The sequence below is a fragment of the Triticum urartu genome, chromosome 3 (assembly GCF_003073215.2).
Source record: "Triticum urartu cultivar G1812 chromosome 3, Tu2.1, whole genome shotgun sequence".
Taxonomy (NCBI): domain Eukaryota; kingdom Viridiplantae; phylum Streptophyta; class Magnoliopsida; order Poales; family Poaceae; genus Triticum; species Triticum urartu.
In genome coordinates, this window is record NC_053024.1 from 742,622,042 (window position 1) to 742,640,044 (window position 18,003).

The 18,003-nt window shown below is 39.2% G+C and overlaps 1 protein-coding gene across 1 annotated transcript; it reads right to left on the minus strand.

Annotated features, from left to right (window-relative positions):
* Positions 1-14,996: 14,996 nt before the first annotated feature.
* Positions 14,997-16,217, minus strand: LOC125546402 (probable aquaporin TIP1-2). The gene is made up of 2 exons (XM_048710660.1): positions 15,981-16,217; positions 14,997-15,871 (listed from the first exon to the last, which is right to left on the minus strand). Exons 1-2 carry the CDS (start codon positions 16,111-16,113, stop codon positions 15,246-15,248), a joined length of 759 nt encoding a protein of 252 aa, XP_048566617.1. The 5' UTR covers positions 16,114-16,217; the 3' UTR covers positions 14,997-15,245.
* Positions 16,218-18,003: the final 1,786 nt, after the last annotated feature.

Genomic DNA, 18,003 nt, shown 5'->3' on the forward strand with positions numbered 1-18,003 from the left:
GTTTAATTTAGCTACGCATTGATGCATGAATATATTTTTCTTGTTCTCTTGTCGTCTCTATCTCTTAGCAAGGTTGTGTGCTCCATCATCTAAATATCTTCCCAGTACAGAAATAATAGTAAAGTAAGATATCTGTGAAAACACTCACCCAAACAAAAAGGGGAAAAAATATTTGGGAAGTACCACGCTAAACATAGGCTTCCTAATTAATCTTGAATATTGGCTGGTGAAAAATAAATGCATTGATTCATGCGGCCAGGGAAAACAAGGCTTAAAAATGTGGTTAACACCTAAATAATGAGCTACCAGAAATTAAAAGTTCAACAAAATTGTAAGTAATGTTTGCCTTCTATTTACGAAATGCTGCAGCAGCCAATTCTGCCTTCTTTTTGGTGCTACAGTCTTGCGGACTGAGCATATTCTGGCAACTGACACTTGTAAGGAACTTGTGTTTCTCCAGTGCACAAAATAGTGAGTACAACGGATATAGAAGAAACAGGTGTGAAAGAACATCATGAACCCTTTTAGTGGCAAGAATAAGAAGCTTCACAACAGCATGAGAGATGAAAAAAATCAAATCACTTTTAGCGATTGGGGCCATTAATTTAAATAAACATACAAGTAGTAAAGTCCAACCACTATAATAGAAAGAGCAATTTCCAAGAAAGTCCAACCAGGTAGTAATCATCACGATTGTGGTGATGCTTCTTACGATCTTGAAAATTTATTTAAGGCTCATAATAAATATGTTATTGATAATAATGTTTGCAATATTGAAAGTGGGTTTGGAAGAGTGTCAATTTTAGGTAAAAAGAATACCACATATTTGGAGAGTGTTCAATCTTATGAAATTTTTGATAAAAGTGGATTTGGTGAGGTCGTGACTTTAGTTTATGTTAATCCCACTATCTTAGAAAATTATGAGACTTTTTGCATGTGGATCATGAAGAGAAAATTTTATATGATAGCTATATTGTTGAATTTGATTGTGATTCTACATGTATTTATTATGAGAGGGGAAAATATGGCTGTAGAAATTTTCATGTTACTAAATTACCTCTCGTTATGTTGAGATTGTCAATGTTTTATTCTTCTCCCTTGCATATACTAGATATTTCTTGTCTTAATAATTTGTTTGCCTATAAAATGCCTAACCATAGGAAGTATATTAGACTTAAATGTGTTTGTCACATGTTTTATGATGCTCTCTTTATGTTTCAATTATTATCTTTCATGTGAGAATCATTGAAATCTCAAAGCCTATCTTAATGGCTAAGATTGGAGGTGGAAAACTTTTGGTTTTGAATCTCAAGATATTACTTGTGGATGGTAATGATATATAGCTTGAATACTCTTGACAAGGAAGATTTTATATTTATCCGTTAGACCTTATGATGTTAATTGTGGCATTATTAGGTTAATCCCCTTGCGATGGATGCTGCGTAGTGTAGCTGTCGTAATTTTCAGTTTGACACACTAGGTCAACGAATTGTGGGATGATGGTAGCAGTACTACATTTAGTAGATTATAACTTGAATGTATCTTTTGTAGTTAGCAAAATGTTGCTATTCTTGCAGTCTATGAGAGCCAAATTTACAGGGCAAGCCTAGCTCTCATCTGTTTGGATTCATCCTGTGCATTGGAGCCACTGCTGCAAGAGCCTTGAAGACTTTGTTGTAAGTAATTCTTCTATCGTCTGAGGGGTAATTAGTTTTTCTCCACATTCTTGTAGATGACACATTATGAATGGATGCGATATACTATTCATGAGCAAAATATGTAGATAAAAAACTGAAGCTTCTAGGATTTGTCTTTGTTCATATATTTACCGAGTGTTGTGTGTATACTTCTAGGGTGCGGTATTTAGGTATATCTTGACTCTTCCTTCTAAAAAAAGGTATATCCTGACTCTTGATTATTCTGCTGTCTTGCAGGGAGGAACTTAATTCTACGAGCCTACTCTTGTACGTGGCTTCAATTGTTTTCATTCTCATGCCCGTTATAAAGGTATGTGCGTGCCACTTTCCTTCCCTATAACAAATTCAGACGTCTTTCCCTTCCAGATATATTATTAACCGAGCTGGATCGATTGCTCTTGCTAGCTACTCCCTCCATCTCAAAATATAAGAGCATTTTTGACACTAGTGTAGTGTAAAAAACGCTCTTGTATTATGGGACAGAGGGAGTGGATATGTAATTAGCTGAAGATGGTCTTTTTTCATGCGTTACAGCAGACACGTGTTACATGCACAATCTTTTTTTTGAACAAAGAGAGGCACAAACAGGTGCCAATATATTCAGCTCAAATTCAGTGTACATCATGATTATAGAAACTGCTTGCAAGAAAGAGAGAATTAGACTGCAGAATCTGAGAAAGAAGAGCTGAATAGAAGTCGGAGAAGACAGGAAGCGAGCAGAATCCCTTCAGATGAACCACATGACTAAACATAAGAAGGCAGCCTAAAGAAGAAGATGACATGAACTGCCCTTCTGCTACTCAAAGTGCAAAGATACACCATGGAAACAACAGCAAGAGCAACTGGACCAACAACATCAGAGTGAAATTGGGCTCCAATAGCTTCCATCAAGTTCTGAAGAAGAGTCTAGCCGAGCTCCAAAATCATTGGCTTAGTCTGCAGATTCACCAACAAGTCTCCTTGCGCCTGAAGAAGTCCATCCCTGCAACTGAAATACTACAAGAACAAATGAAGCAGAGTATCTTGAACAGAGAAGAACCAAGAAGCAAATAGCTAGTAACAATGCACTGTGTGAATCTTAATACCAGGAATTTGGAAATTAGAAAGAAGGGATACAACATTGCAGGAATTAGAAGAGTGATTACGAGCAAAGCAACAAATCTGAGTATCCCTATTCGCTATGAAAACCTGGTGAGCAAGGTTATGGGCAACTCCATTAACTTCTCTAGCAATATGAAACACTTTAGGATTAAGAGCTACAGAATGTTTGAAAAAATGGCAAGATCCTTTCTGATATTCCAAGGAATAGAGGGATCTAAGGTGTTGGCCAAAGCAGCACATTTAGCAAGAGTAAGACAATCAGTTAGAAAAGTAGCATGCATAATATTGAGCCGAGAGGCTATATTAGCAGCAGAAGCAAGAGCAATAGATTCAGCTTGCAAAGGAGTGGATGTAGAGGAAGCGGAGGCCTGAATTTGAATATTAATTTCTCCCTGCTCTGAGGGGAGAGAAATATAGATACCAACACCTGTAGCCACATCACCTGGAGGAAGGCCAGGAACTTTTTTTGTTCTGAAAGCTGCATTAGAGTAAATTTTTGGCCCAACAACTAAAAGATCAGACCTGAGAGAATTACCTGGCAAGGGGAGCTGATTGCTAGCAGGAATGTGTTGAACCTGTTGATTCTTGATAGAAAGACCAGAAAGAACATCATGAGGCTCCAAATTTAAAGCACCAGGCGCAATGCTAACTTGATAAGGAAGAGCTTTGTTTCTATCAAAAAGAAAATCATTTCTTGCTTTCCAAAGGCTCCACAAAAAATTTAGGATATTCGGGATGGAGCCATGTGGGTGATTCCTTTGAATGAAAGCAATAAGCACTGAATGCATTGTAGTATGGCCTTGGGTTAAAACATCAGCTTTGAGAAACCAGGGAGAAGAAAACCAGGCCGCACGAGCAAAATGACAAAGGAAAAATAGATGAAACTCATCCTCCGGTTGACCACATCGACAACACATTTGAGAAATATGAATCGAGAAACGACCAGCTCGCATACCCGTAGGCAAAGCTTTTCTTAAAAGTCTCCATGCAAAAGTTTGCACCCTGGGAAGCAAATTCTTTTGTGTCCAAAATATTGTAAGCAGATTTTTCAAATCCAAAGGTACAACAGTAGGGGCATGTCTAGGATTAGCATGAATATCTTGTAAACACAATTTATAAGCAGATTTGGAGGAACAAATACCATTTGGAGTAAGATCCCAACACAAAAAATCTGGAATTTCGTCATCAACAATATCAGTATGAACAATAATGGAAGCCAAAGGTTGCTGAAAAATCGAGAAAATGAGTTTGATTCCAAATCCTTTGACCTGGAAGCCAAAGATCCTTAACCAAGGCCGGGTACACAAAACCAGCATGTTGAGGAATGAGATGCTCATGAATGGAACTCCAATTATTACACCAAGGAGTGCTCCAAATAGAAATGTTACCTTGCGTTATTTGATAGAATGAATGAGTTTTAAGCGTAGGTAACATTTTAAGAATGGAAGCCCAGAAAGCAGATTTAGGAGGAGTAGTAGTGGCAGTCCAAATGGAAGCATTAGGAAAATATTTAGCTTTAAGCACAAGAAACAAATGAGAAGAAGGGTCTTTAGCTAACCTCCAAGCAGCAGATAAAATCAGGCTTTCATTGATGGCTTCAAGTTCCTAACACCTAGACCTCCTTCATCTTTGGAGTTGCAAATGTCTTTCCATACTCTAAGACAAAGACTCTTTGTAGAGTCATTTTGTCGAACACCTGTCCACCAAAAATTCCTAATAATAGCTGTAAGCTTAGCAATCAATTTCTTAGTGAACAAGATATTAGCCATATAGTAGACAGGAATGGCCGAGAAAACCGAACGAATCAGCTCAAGACGGGCAGCATGAGAAAGCAAGTTGGCTTTATAAGAAGGCAATTTTTGCAAGAACTTGTCCAGAACAAAATTATAAACAAGAACTCTGTTTTTAGCAGGAAGAATCAACGGATGACCAAGATGAGTAAAATTTGCATCCAAAGAAGAAACAGGGAAAATATGCTTCATGTCTTGCATAGCAATAGGAGAAACATGAGAGCTGAAAAGAATAGCAGATTTAGACCAGTTTGGAGTTTGACCAGAAATAGCACAAAATTGGTTTATAAGATTAGCCATAGTGTGAGCTTCTTGCAAAGTGGCTTGTCCACAAACCAATAAGTCATCCGCAAATAAAAGAGAGTGAATGGAGGGGCAATTTGGTCCAAGAGAGATACCCTGTAATTGATGAGCAGCAAGAGCATCATTAAGGGCAATGGAGAGTTCATTGATAGCAATAACAAATAAATAAGGAGACATAGGACAACCTTGACGAATACCCCTAGAACTGTTAAATTTTTGAGAAGGCTACCCATTAATGACAACAGAAAACGTAGGCGAGGAGATGCAAGCATGAACTAAATTTATGAAATGACCATACAACCCTTTCCGAGAAAGAGCAGAAACAATAAAACTCCATTAAAGACGATCAAAGGCTTTAGCAAGATCTATTTTAAGCATGAAAGCATTATGTTTCCAGGATTTCAAGGAGAAAGAGTGAGTAATCTCTTGGGCAATGATGATATTATCACTAATTCTTCTACCCTCAATGAAAGCTTGCTGAGAAGGATCTATATAATCAGGCAGGAGAGGCTTGATCCTATTAGCAAGCGATCTAGCAATAATTTTATAAACAACATTACAAAGGCTAATTGGACGATAATCCATAGGGACTTGAGGAACCAACTTCTTAGGAATAAGAGCAATGTTGGTATCATTAATGTGAGGAGGCAGAACAGCAGTAAGATAAAAATTGATAACAAGCTGAAGCTGGGTAATCTCATCTCCTATCCAATCCCAAGCAGCCAGGTAAAATTCAACATTAAAACCATCTAGCCCTGGAGAAGCATTTAACTTCATATCTTTAAGAATTTGCAAAACCTCATGTTTATCAGGAAGAGCATAGGTTGGGTCCGAAGGATCATTCGGCCACTGGGTGGACACATAAGGTCTATCACTATTATTGTTTGAAGAAGAGAAGATATAACGAAAATAATTGACAAACATGTGGGTGATAGCAAAAGGTTTGAAATGAAGAATGTTAGTCTCATCTTTGATGGAGCAAATAGTATTACGTTTTCTACGCTTAACAACAGCTTGGTGAAAAAATTTAGTATTGCGATCACCAGCCCCAGCCCAGTTCTTCTTACTGTGTTGTTTATAAAATTGATTCAGCTTAGAGAGAGTCTGTTCATACCTGACAGTGAGATCAGCCTCCAATGCATGGTCCTGCTGCTGTGATGGTAGTTGTTGTAGCTGATTAATCTTCCCTTGTAGCTCCAAAAGATCTGATTGTAGAGACTTTTTTTCCTGCACCACACTTTGAGAGAACCTGCCAAAGAAGAAGTCTTGGCAGCAAAAGAGGTTAGAGAACAATTGTTCCAAGCAGATTTAGCAAAACTGGCAAAGTCCTTTTCCATCAACCACCAATTTTCAAATTTGAAAGCTTGCTTAGGCTTAACAAAATTTCCTTCTGTAGACACTAAAATGGGATCATGATCATTGAGGATAATAGGCAAATTGAGGACTTTAGTATTAGGGTAATGCATGCACCACTCGGCATTAACCAAAGAACGATCAAGACGACGGTAAATAGGTTTAGAAGTGTGTTGGTTACCTCGCCAAGTGTACGCTAGACCACTAAAACCTATGTCAAAAAAACCACAATTTTTAACAAGGGAGCGAAAAGCATTGATACGAAAGTAATTCACATTACCATTACAACCATCGGTATCATACAAGATGTCATTAAGATCACCCATACACATCATGGGCATACCCAGATTATCATACACAAAAGTGGAAATATGACTCCAAATGGCACTAGTTTGCTTGTGGTACGGGTCTCCATAAATACAAATCAAACAAAATTGAACCCCAGAAGCAGGATGAACTACATTAGCTAATATATAGTGGAAGGTAGCACTATGAATAGTAATGTTCAGATCATCAGTGCACATAAGCCAGAGACCTCCCGAAGCACCTCTAGAGGGAACTACAAAGGCATTAGTAACATCAAACCTATTAATCAGATCAACAGAACGGACTTTGGAAAACTTGATTTCTGAGACAAAAGTTACCTGCGCTTTAGTGGAACGAATCAAGTTGGCCAAGAAAAGCATACGATCATTGCCGAGTCCCCGACCCATACCTCGGCAATTCCAAGCAATGGCCCTCATAGCGCCCGAGGCGCAATAGGGCTATACGTCGCTGCCCGATTGATATCCGTAGTCTCTTGAACTTGAACGTCGTCTGAAACTGAGATGCCACTGGTGCGAGGAGGTGCTACACTTATATTCTTTTTCTTTTTTTTCTTATTTCTATTTTTTGCGAGAAAGGAGGTGCTACACAAAGAAGTAGAAAATCGGGGAGGGGACAGCAATTGGAGCGATAATATGGGGGGCGAGGAGAAACTGGATCCGGCCCGGAGGGCCAGTGACGCCCTGAATCGGGCTGGAACGAGGAGGCGGGGATGGGATCTAGGAGGGATGAGACCTAGAGAGAAGCAGGCATCAGAGAGGGAGGACTGAGAGGATGAGGCAAGAAAGAAGGGGAAACCTAGGTAGGAGGACGCATCAAAGAACCTGATGGGGCCCAAGACTCAGCAGCAAAAAAAACGGGAGAAAGGGATCTGGATGGGGCAAGACGGGAAGAGGAAGAGAGGAACAGCAGAGGGAAACCAACGAGAAGGGGAATAGGGAACAGAGGGCGAGAGGGGAGATCGGCAAGGGAAGGGGAGATGAAGAACCGGCGCCACGCTAGTCACCGGACCATCGCCGGAAATCGCCAGAGGCGGTAGCCACCATGCCGCCCTCCGTTCCGTTCTAAGCGGTAGTAGGCACAATGTATATTTTCGTGTAGTCCTACTACTTTGGTATCTTACTTGCTACTTACCACTGCACTAGAGAGTAGATTTAATTAAGTCGTCAGAAAACGTTAAATAACACACCTCAAAGATGACTAGTACTACAACTCAAAACTGGAGTACTAGTCCATCTGTGTAATTTCTTTGTTCCTTCAGCGCATTCTTTTCCACCAGTGTAAACTTGGATGTTGCATTCGAATATTTACAAATTTTCTTTGGCATCATTTGTGAACAGAGCCTAGTCTTGTGAAGCCCAAGACGTGGAGAAATGCCCTCCGCTGAGGTTAGTGAGCTGTCAATATGCAACATGATCACCATGAGAAGCTACCAAGCAGGAGGAGGAGGAGGACAGTTGATTTGTTATGAGCTTTTTCTGATGTCGATTGTGCCCAACTCCTTCACCAACCTCTTTTCCGCCACTTTCACCTTTCCTGACATCCACAGACATCATTTCATGACGAACTAAACCAGCGCGCGGCTCAACTCCTCTAAAAGCAATAATCGATGACTTTCAAACATCAAGCCTATCTTATGGTACAACTTGTAGAAGTTGAAGCCGCATATCGACCCTCCAAAAACCAAATCACCAAACATTGGCTACATCCTCGGGGAATGACTATGGACGCTCCTTCCCATGATGTTGATGTGTTGTACGCCGCTGTCCGGTAGTCGATGTTGGTAAATTATATTAACAAACCTTGGTGTTGTAATTTCTATATCCTTGAATGATCGGTATGCAGCCTGAATCTCTAAAAGGCTCAACATGTGGGAAAACCCGTGGACACGCTTCATATCCAACATTGTAAATTGCAGCGTGTTGAGGGAAGAGATTAACTTGCTGCTAGCTAGCTAATAATAGTCCACATTAGGATGTGAATTACTGGATTCTTCATGACCTACTGTTTCAGAGCATGATACATGCTCTTTTCTATGGAAAGCATGATACATACTTATGAAGTTGCAGTGTTGGTTATCAAGTAACAATGTTGGATGACACCTCATGGATGTAGGTGTGGTTTAAACTAGCTACTCATTGATGCATGCATTTTTTCTTTTCTTATTCTCCTGTCGCTTGTCTCCTGCCAAGTTTACAAAGCATATTAAAGTAAGTTATATGTGAAAAAAAATGGGAAAATATTACTTGAGATATATGAAGCTAAATATATACGTGCTACTTAATCTTGAATTGGATGGTGAAAAATAAATGCATTAATAAATGCGACCATTGAAAATGAAGGATAAAATATGTGATTAACACCTAAAACTAGCTACCATAAATTGAAACGATATTAGCTAACCCTAATATTTCTATTTTTACCTCCGATTCTGGAAAAGTTCTACAAGATATTCTCTGATTTTTGCTTTCTTCTTGTGTTTTATTTTGATTTTTACAAGTTTTATTTTGATTTTTATTTTTTGCTAGGTTTTCATTTTTCTTCTTATTATCCTCTGCTTATTTTATTTATATTTTTTAAAACTTTGTGATGATTTTTCAACTTCTAGACTATTTCAAAATTTACAATATTTTTATTTTTGAAGTTCTTTGAAAATCAGAAAAATAAAATTAAATGAATGAATATTTTATAATTATTTGTGAACATTTTTTATAAAATTCAGCAACGTGTATTTTTTAAAATAAATGAACATAAGAAATGGCTGGAAAAAATACAATTATGATTTTAATGGCTTGTAATATGTGTTGTACTGGTTGCTCGAGATTAATGAAATACATTCATTTGTTTGGTTCTCTCTGCTGGCAACATTGCAACTATGAATGCAAGACAAAAAGGAGGCCAATCAAATAGTTAAAATGTAAAAACGGACTTTTCAGAAATAGAAAAAATTGATGCCAGTTTTTAGGAATGTCGAGTTAGCCATATTTTATTTTATTTGTCTTTGTGTTATTGGATAAAATTAGTCATCAAGCCTCAAATCAAATGGCCAGTCATAAATGGCAACGTGTTGAGGGAAGAGATTAACTTGCTGCTAGGTAGCTAATAATAGTCCACATTACGATGTGAATTACTGGAATCTTCATGACCTACTATTTCACTTGGAGCATGATACATGCTCTTTTCTATGGAAAGCATGATACATACTTATGAAGTAGCAATGACGGTTATCAAGTAACAATGTTGGATGACACCTCATGCATGCATGCATTTTTCTGTTCTTATTCTCTTGTCGTTTGTCTCCTGCCAAGTTTACAAAGCATATTAAAGTAAGATATATGTGAAAAAACATGGAAAATATTAACAGGAATATATGAAGCCAAAAATATAAATGCTAGTTAATCTTGAATTGGCTGGTGCAAAAAAATGCATTAATAAATGCGGCCATTGAAAATGAAGGATAAAATATGTGATTAACACCTAAAAACTAGCTGCCATAGATTGAAACGATGCTTAGCTAAGTATAGGGTTAAATTATCTCAAGACAGCTCAACGAAAGTTAAGGATGATTATCATTGGTAGAAATGTCATTAACACTTTTTAAGAAAAAATTAATTAACATTTTAGCGGGAATGTAATTAACACACGCACATGAAGCTGCCTGAGCTACTATTTGGTGGGCCCAAGAGACAGATATGTGATGGGCCCAGAGTGTTCTAGAAAATGGGCTAAGACCAGAGAGATAAGCTTTGAATGGGTTAACTACTCAATGCATGTTCACTATTTTGTGCACTATAGAAACACAAGCTCCTTACAGGTGCCAGGTGCCAGAATATGCTCAGAAGAGACAGAAATATTTACCATTGTATGACGCCATTTAGAGTGGTCCACTTCACCCGCCAATATTCAGGTCAACAGTCACCATAGATGGCTGAACTTTTGAAAGTACGCAAGACTGTAGCACAAAAAAGAAGGCAGAATCGGCTGCTGCGGCATTTTGTAAATTAAAGGTGAACATTACTAACAATTTTGTTAAACTTTTTCCAAAAATTTCATAAACATTTAAAAAAAAGTGTAACATTTTTGAAGTATTATGAACATTAAAAATTACAAAAATATTTTCTTAAAATGTTACAAGCATTTTAGAAAACAATTGCACGGAGGAACATTTATGTGTTGTGAACATATTTTAATAGTTACGAACACTTTTTATATGTCATGAACATTCTTGAAAAATTATGCCAACATTTTTTTTAAATGTTGTGAACATTTGTAAAAATGTGTGATAATTTGTATGGAATGGTATGGAATGTTACCATATTTTATTTACTGTCATGATTTTGGTTGCAAATGCTGAAGTGTCATGAACACTTTATGAAAAAACTGGGACCACTTTCTCATGCTGCGCGAACATTTTTTATACCATGAAGAAGATTTCTATAACAATAATATAACAAATATGTTTTCAATAAAATATTTTTAAAGCACGACTCCAAATATATATAAAAGATGAAAATAAAAAATAAAAGACCAAAACCCCAAAACCATACGTAGCATTGAAGCTAAGTCGCACTAGCTGTGCATGGCCCAACTAGCCTTGCGATGTGGGTCAGGCATTCGTCGGTTTCAATTGAAGCAAGACATAAACGTCCCCGGCGCTAGGCATGTACACCAGTTCAGGTGAGCCCATTACAACTTCTTTCCTATTTTTTCCTCCGACTCTGGGAAAGTTCTACAAGATCTTCTATGATTTTTGCATTCCCCTTGTGTTTACTTGTGATTTTTACTAGTTTAACTTTGATTTTTCCTTTTTCCTAGGTTTTCATTTTTCTTCTTATGGTTCTCTTTTTATTTTATTATTTTTAAAACTTTCATGAAGATTTTTCAAATCCTACAATAGTTTGAAATTTACAATATTTTTATTTTTGAAGTTTTTTCAAAATCAGAAAATTAAATTAAATAATGAACATTTTATAATTATCTGTCAACATTTTTTTTAAAATTCATTAACACATATTTTTTAAAAATAAATGAACATAAGAAATGGCTGAAAAAAACCAAACAAACTGTTAAGGATGAAAATTTTACCCATGGGTACCTGACCCCGTAGGGGTAGGGTATGGTCACATTTTTGTTTCCATGGGTAGTGCCTAAACACTATCCGACTAGTTGTGGGTAGGTCACGGTTATGATTTTGTGCCAATGGGTATGTCCATACCCTACCCGATTATCTTACTAGCGATAAAGACCTAGTCCACATCATGGTGAACATTTTGTAAATACAAGGTGAACACAACATCAAATTTTGTTGAGAATTTTTTGAAAATGTATTAATTTTTTTCAAATGTGGGAACATTTTTTAAATTGTTAGAACATTATTTAAAATTACACGAAGATTTTCTTCATATGTGATGAACATTTATAAAAATTTGTGCGAAAACATGTTTAAATGTTGTGAACATATTTTTAATAGTTATGAGCGCTTCTATATGTCATGAATTTTTGAAAAATTATGCTAACAAATTGTTTTACATTTCAAGAACATTTTTCAAAGCATGTGAAATTTTCGTTGAATGGTACCATTTTTTCTTAGTGTCAAGAACTTTTTTGCAAATGTCTAAAAAATGTTGAATTGTCATGAACACTTTATTAAGCATGTGGCAACACTTTGTTTCATTGTATGTATTTGCCTGCTATTCCACATGTTACATACTTATTTTTTCAAAAGTTCACTGTGCATTAAAACTGTTCACGAGACTAAACCTTAGATTGTGTTATTGTAAAACAAATGTCCACGTTTCTATATTCATGAAATTTTAGAAAATTAATTTCAAAATTTAAATAGAAAGCTCATACATTTGAAAAAAAATCATGATGTATTCTCAAAATCTTCAATGTGCTTTAAACATATTCACCGTGTATTTAAAATTGTTCGATGTTATTTGACAATTGTTCAATGTATTTATAAAATTAATGTGCATCTAAAAATTGTTCTATATGTATTAAAAAAGTTAAACATTGGTTTAGAAAATGTCAATGTGTATTTTAAAATGAAAAAGAAGAATAAATAAATGAGAAAAAAAGAGAAAGGAAAAAAGAAAATGGGAAAAGAGAAAAGGAGAAAAAACAAGAAGAAAAAAGAAAAAATGAAAGAGGAAAGCGGCAAACCAATAGAAACCAAGAAAATAAAAAATAAAAAAATGAACTAAACCAAATGAGAGTCCCTAAAATCAACTCCCATGTTTCATAGAACCTTCCAAAAACTGCTCCTATGTAATTCCTACAGTCTCCCACTCAGACGACTCTGAAGTCGAGATGACCTTATGTCTCTTAATAATCGAGATGGAGCTCTCGCAGTCTCCTGTAGCCCTCCATGTGTGAGTTTGTTGAAGCTACACGCAAGCATCGTTGAGTGGGCCGCCAGTATGACGTGCATTTTTGGATCGTATAGAGCTCAAGCGCACTTTAGGGATTTTAGTTTGGTTTGCTTCGTGTTGTGTGTGGGGGGGGGAGGGGGGGGGGGGTTAACTAAAAATATTTGAAAAGCACAATAATAATATTTTAAAATTACACTTTATAAAAGGTGGGTGGGCATTTAAAAATGTGTGAACTCTTTTCAAATTGCATGAAAATTCTCTAAATTGCATGAAGGCCTTTTTCAAAAAGTTCAATGTGTATTTAAACAATGTTGAACATATACAAAAAACTGCTTATTGTGTATTCAAAAAATGTTCATTATATATTTTCAAAATGCTCATATATTTATAAATAATAATTAAAGTGGAAGGAAAAACTAGTAGAAAAGACAAACAACCTGGGAACCAGGAAAAAGAGAGGGAACTGGAAACCAACTAAAATAAAATAAAAATAAAGGGGGGGTAAGAACATAAAGCGCAAAGTGAAAAGGAACAAATTGGAAACAAAAAATGTCGAATACCAGTGAAATATAAAAACCAAATAAAAACTAAAAAAATCGGCAAAAACTGAACCTGGGGAAGTAACACTAACCGGAAAAAAAAATCCACTGAAACCATCGAGAGGTAACACTAAATTGGGCTGCTTGCATTGTTGTAGGTGTATCCTCGTCAATAGGGAAAGCCCCCCACGCCATACGTATCCTACTATGATTCCTCCAATCTCGCAAACTCTTTGACCCCAAGATTTGATCTCCATCGCCGTTCGAATCACGTTAAAGAATGCAACAACTGCGATGTTGGTCTCTCTTCCGCCACTTTCACCTTTACTGACATCCACAGACATCGTTTCATGACGAACTAAACCAGCGCGCAGCTCAACTCCTCTAAAAGCAATAATCCATGACTTTCAAACATCAAGCCTATCTTATGGTACAACTTGTAGAAATTCAAGCCGCATATCGACCCTCCAAAAACCAAATCACCAAACATCGGCTACATCTCGGGGAATGACTATGGACGCTCCTTCCCATGATGTTGATGTGTTGTACGCCGTTGTCCAGTAGTCGATGTTGGTAAATTATATTAACAAACCTTGTTGTTGTAATTTCTAGATCCTCAAATGATCGGTATGCAGCCTGAATCTCTAAAAGGCTCAACATGTGGGAAAACCTGTGGACACACTTCATACCCCACATTAGTGAGGCAGTTAACGTTGTCACCGAATGGATCCCAAATGTGGTGAAGTTCTCAACTTGGGGCTTCACAACTGTATCCATCATCCTCACCACCTACTAAGCTTGCAAAGGCGTGGACCTATGTGGCATGACGCTTCAAGGCATACGCACTCCGGTCAAACCATGGCCCTCACCGTCACCGACTTGACACGTTGGCTAAACTATGGAAACACTTCATGTCACGCTCTAGTGAAGCCAGTTAACATTGCTAGTAAGCAAGTCACACTTTGTGGCAAAGCTCTCGATTAGTGCTTTACAATGTGTTTTGTCAAACTAGCTTGCTACCATCGATGAAGACAAATAACAAGTTCCTCGGAGAAGAAGTGATTCCGTAGAGTCGCCCCAGAGGTGAAAGAAGGAAGAATAAGAATGTGACGCACAGGGTGGGTGCGTGGTGTATTAAGGTATGAGTTGTGAGTCCCGTTTAGAGGGTTGGATCGAGATCTAACGGCTAGAAAGGCGACTTTGATTGAACATATTTTGGGTGGGTGTGCTATAAACCCTGGCCTAGTTGGGAATCTCACATCTGTCATTGTCTTTTCGTTTTGGCATTTTGCAATAATTCATACTCACAAGTCACACCATACAATCTGTGAAATTAATTCGATCGTATACGCAATCGAACTATCAATTTCTTTGCATCCATCACAATCAACAATGCTTACCAATATTATGTCGTGACAGGACAAAATCCAGAGTATGTACAAAAAAAAATGGACACAAGATTGGCAAGACATCAAGTTGCTAGGAGAGACAAATACATTTGTACAAACATCGATCTTGACCATGGAATAGAAGCATTCATAATTGAGGACGTACATACATACACCAAGATAAGAGAAGGATGAGATTATTCCTGACTGACTGACTCGCACACACTGTTTACCCTGAATTTCTCAAGGACAAGATAGCGCAATGAAACTAAACTGGCTTACTGATGATGACACGACGACGTACACTTGCTGGAATTTTTGAAGCGATTTCAATCTCTCATGGCGATGACGGATGGACGAGATGAGATTGAGGTTTTCAGTAGTCGGCGGTGGGGAGCTGCTCGTGGGGGCGCTGGCCGATGAAGCAGATGTCGTAGACGAGGGCGGCGATGGCGGCGCCGGCGAAGGGGCCGAGCCAGTAGACCCAGTGGTTCTCCCAGACGCCGCTGACGACGGCGGGGCCGAAGGAGACGGCGGGGTTCATGGAGGCGCCGTCGAAGGCGCCGCCGGCGAGGATGTTGGCGCCGACGATGAAGCCGATGGCGATGGGCGCGATCACCCCGAGGTCGCCGCGCTTGGGGTCGACCGCGGTGGCGTACACCGTGTAGACGAGCCCGAAGGTCATGACGATCTCGAACACCACGGCGTTCCAGACGCCGACGCCGGCGGAGAGCGAGAAGGCGCCCACGGCCTCGCCGCCGGTGGCGATCTTGAGGAGGAGGCAGGCCACGACGGAGCCGAGCAGCTGCGCCACCCAGTACACCACGGCCTTGAGCAGGCTGATGTTGCCGCCCACGAAGGCGCCGAATGTGACGGCCGGGTTCACGTGCCCGCCGGAGATGTTGGCGCCCACGGAGACGGCCACGAAGAGCGCGAACGCGTGCGCCAGCGCCGCCGCGATAAGCCCCGCCGGCGTCGTCGCGCCGCCGTCAGTCAGCTTGCCTGCCACGCCATGCACAACAGGCGATCAGTACGGCGTGATTGATGAGTGATGACATGATGATCGGTCGATGCAGCAGAAAAGGGAGAAAGAAATGGGGGTAGGACTTACCGAAGGCCATGCCGGAGCCTGAGCCGGCGAAGACGAAGATGAGCATGGAGATGAACTCGGCGACGCCGGCGCGGAAGGTGTCCGGGTGGGACAGCTCCCCCGGGGCGCCGATGGCGATCCTGCTCACCGGCATTTTCGACGGGCACTCTTTCTTTTTTTTCTGGATGGATGGATCGGTTCGTGTGCTGTGTAGCTAGCAGTGTTGAATTGTGTGGTGTGTCGATCATGCAGTGTTAGTTATATATAGCCCGGGAATGGATGTGAGGCCGGTCACGACACGACCGCTTCAACACAACCATTGCCTGCCATCGCCATTGGGATTGGGATTGGGATCAGATTGCACACACCCCTAACCATTCTTTTTTTTCTTCTGCGCCATCCATAGGGTATTTAATTTTATCACGAACAAAAAGGAAGCGCTGAGCTATCTAGATCCATCACGGGCTTGGTTTCTTTTGGGCAGCAAATCATTTGAGAAATATGGTTATGTAAGCAGGGGCAAAAAAAAAGGGCTCAATTCTGGTTTGTTTTGGAAAAGGTTTTTCTTTCTCTTTTACCTCTCAAATCCATCTTCCAAAATCAAAAAAATGGCACCTTTAGATTGAAATAGAGAAATAAACACACCACACCGGCAAACTCAAGCAGGGGAGCCATGAGGAGGAATGAGGCTAGTCAACTTGGCATTTTTACTGAGGTGGCACACAATTAAATGAGAAATGTGAGGATTAAGTATCATGATATGATATCATATCATGGTAAATGATGTAGTAGCATGTGTCATGCATGACAATAAATGAGGTCACTATGATAACAAGTTACGATGCTATGCACTGTGGATATAATATCATACACTAATATCATATAGTACATGATACTTGTATATCATACCTCCCATTGTGACTAGCCTGAAAGGAAGTTTAAGGATTGCCCAAGTGGAAACAAAGAAGATGGATGCCAACTAGCGCAATGCCCGTAAAATAATTTTTTGTCTAATTAATCCTTATTAACTATGACATGACCGGATGGTAAACATTAATTAGAAATGGTTCAACGATGATGACTACCACTCTGGGCACTGGCCCTTAGAAGCACATGCATGAAAAATGCATGGTTGTCATCGACAAGGTTAGGCCCCTCCGATAAGAGAGCAGCAACAGCGGCATGTCAGCGGCTTGTTCTGGCAGTGGTAGTGGTGGTTCTGTGATCCTGGAACCTTGATGTAATCTTTAGTAAGCTATGTGACAAACAAAGAAAATACAATGAGTTCTGTCCGAGAATCATTAGTTGTCGAAAGCATGCGAGAAGGTGGTACTATGTCGGGGAATCCCGACATAAAGTTTTTCTAACGGTGGTTTTGCTAAACTTAAGCCATCTAGAATTTTCTTACATCTAAATTGGTTTGGAAGAAGATGCAAAACGCACTTCGAATAAGTTAAAAGTGTAAATCCCACTTTTTCGATGAATTGGAGTTTGCGCGTTTGACTAAATATTACCAGGTATGATTAAAAGAACAACAACACTATGTCCAGCATGACTACTGTTGGACATATATCTAAATTGTTTTGGGAAAAGGTGCGAAAAACATTTTGTTAATGGAAATTGTTTCTAAGAAAACAAAATGCAGAAAACACTTTGGGTAAGTAAAAAATGCGACAAACAGTTCCACTAAAATTGTCAGCATCGTTTGTGCATACCTACAGTCCAACCGAATCTTGCGTATGTGACGAGAGGATGTTCAAGCTGAAGCTGAACAATCGATGGCAGAAGCAGCGGTAGGCGGTGCTATCGTACATCGACCAACGCGAGGGCCCAATCGCGGACACGTTCCGCAGCGTCATCATCGTCTACGGTGGCGAAGATGGTCAAGTTGAAGCTCCACAATCTATGCCAGATGCAATGGTGGGCGGTGCCGGCCTACATAGACCGACGCAAGGGATAAGTAAATAATGCAATTTACATTGTTTTCACTAAATTGAAGTTGCACTTTCCACTAAAGCACAGTTAATCAGGTATGCTTAACAAA

Coding starts and splice junctions, on each gene's coding strand:
- LOC125546402 (XM_048710660.1), bottom strand. CDS start 16,113: ATGCCGGTGAGCAGGATCGCCATCGGCGCCCCGGGGGAGCTGTCCCAC. Junction 15,872..15,980: donor AGGCTCCGGCATGGCCTTCG/GTAAGTCCTACC, acceptor ATGGCGTGGCAG/GCAAGCTGACTGACGGCGGC.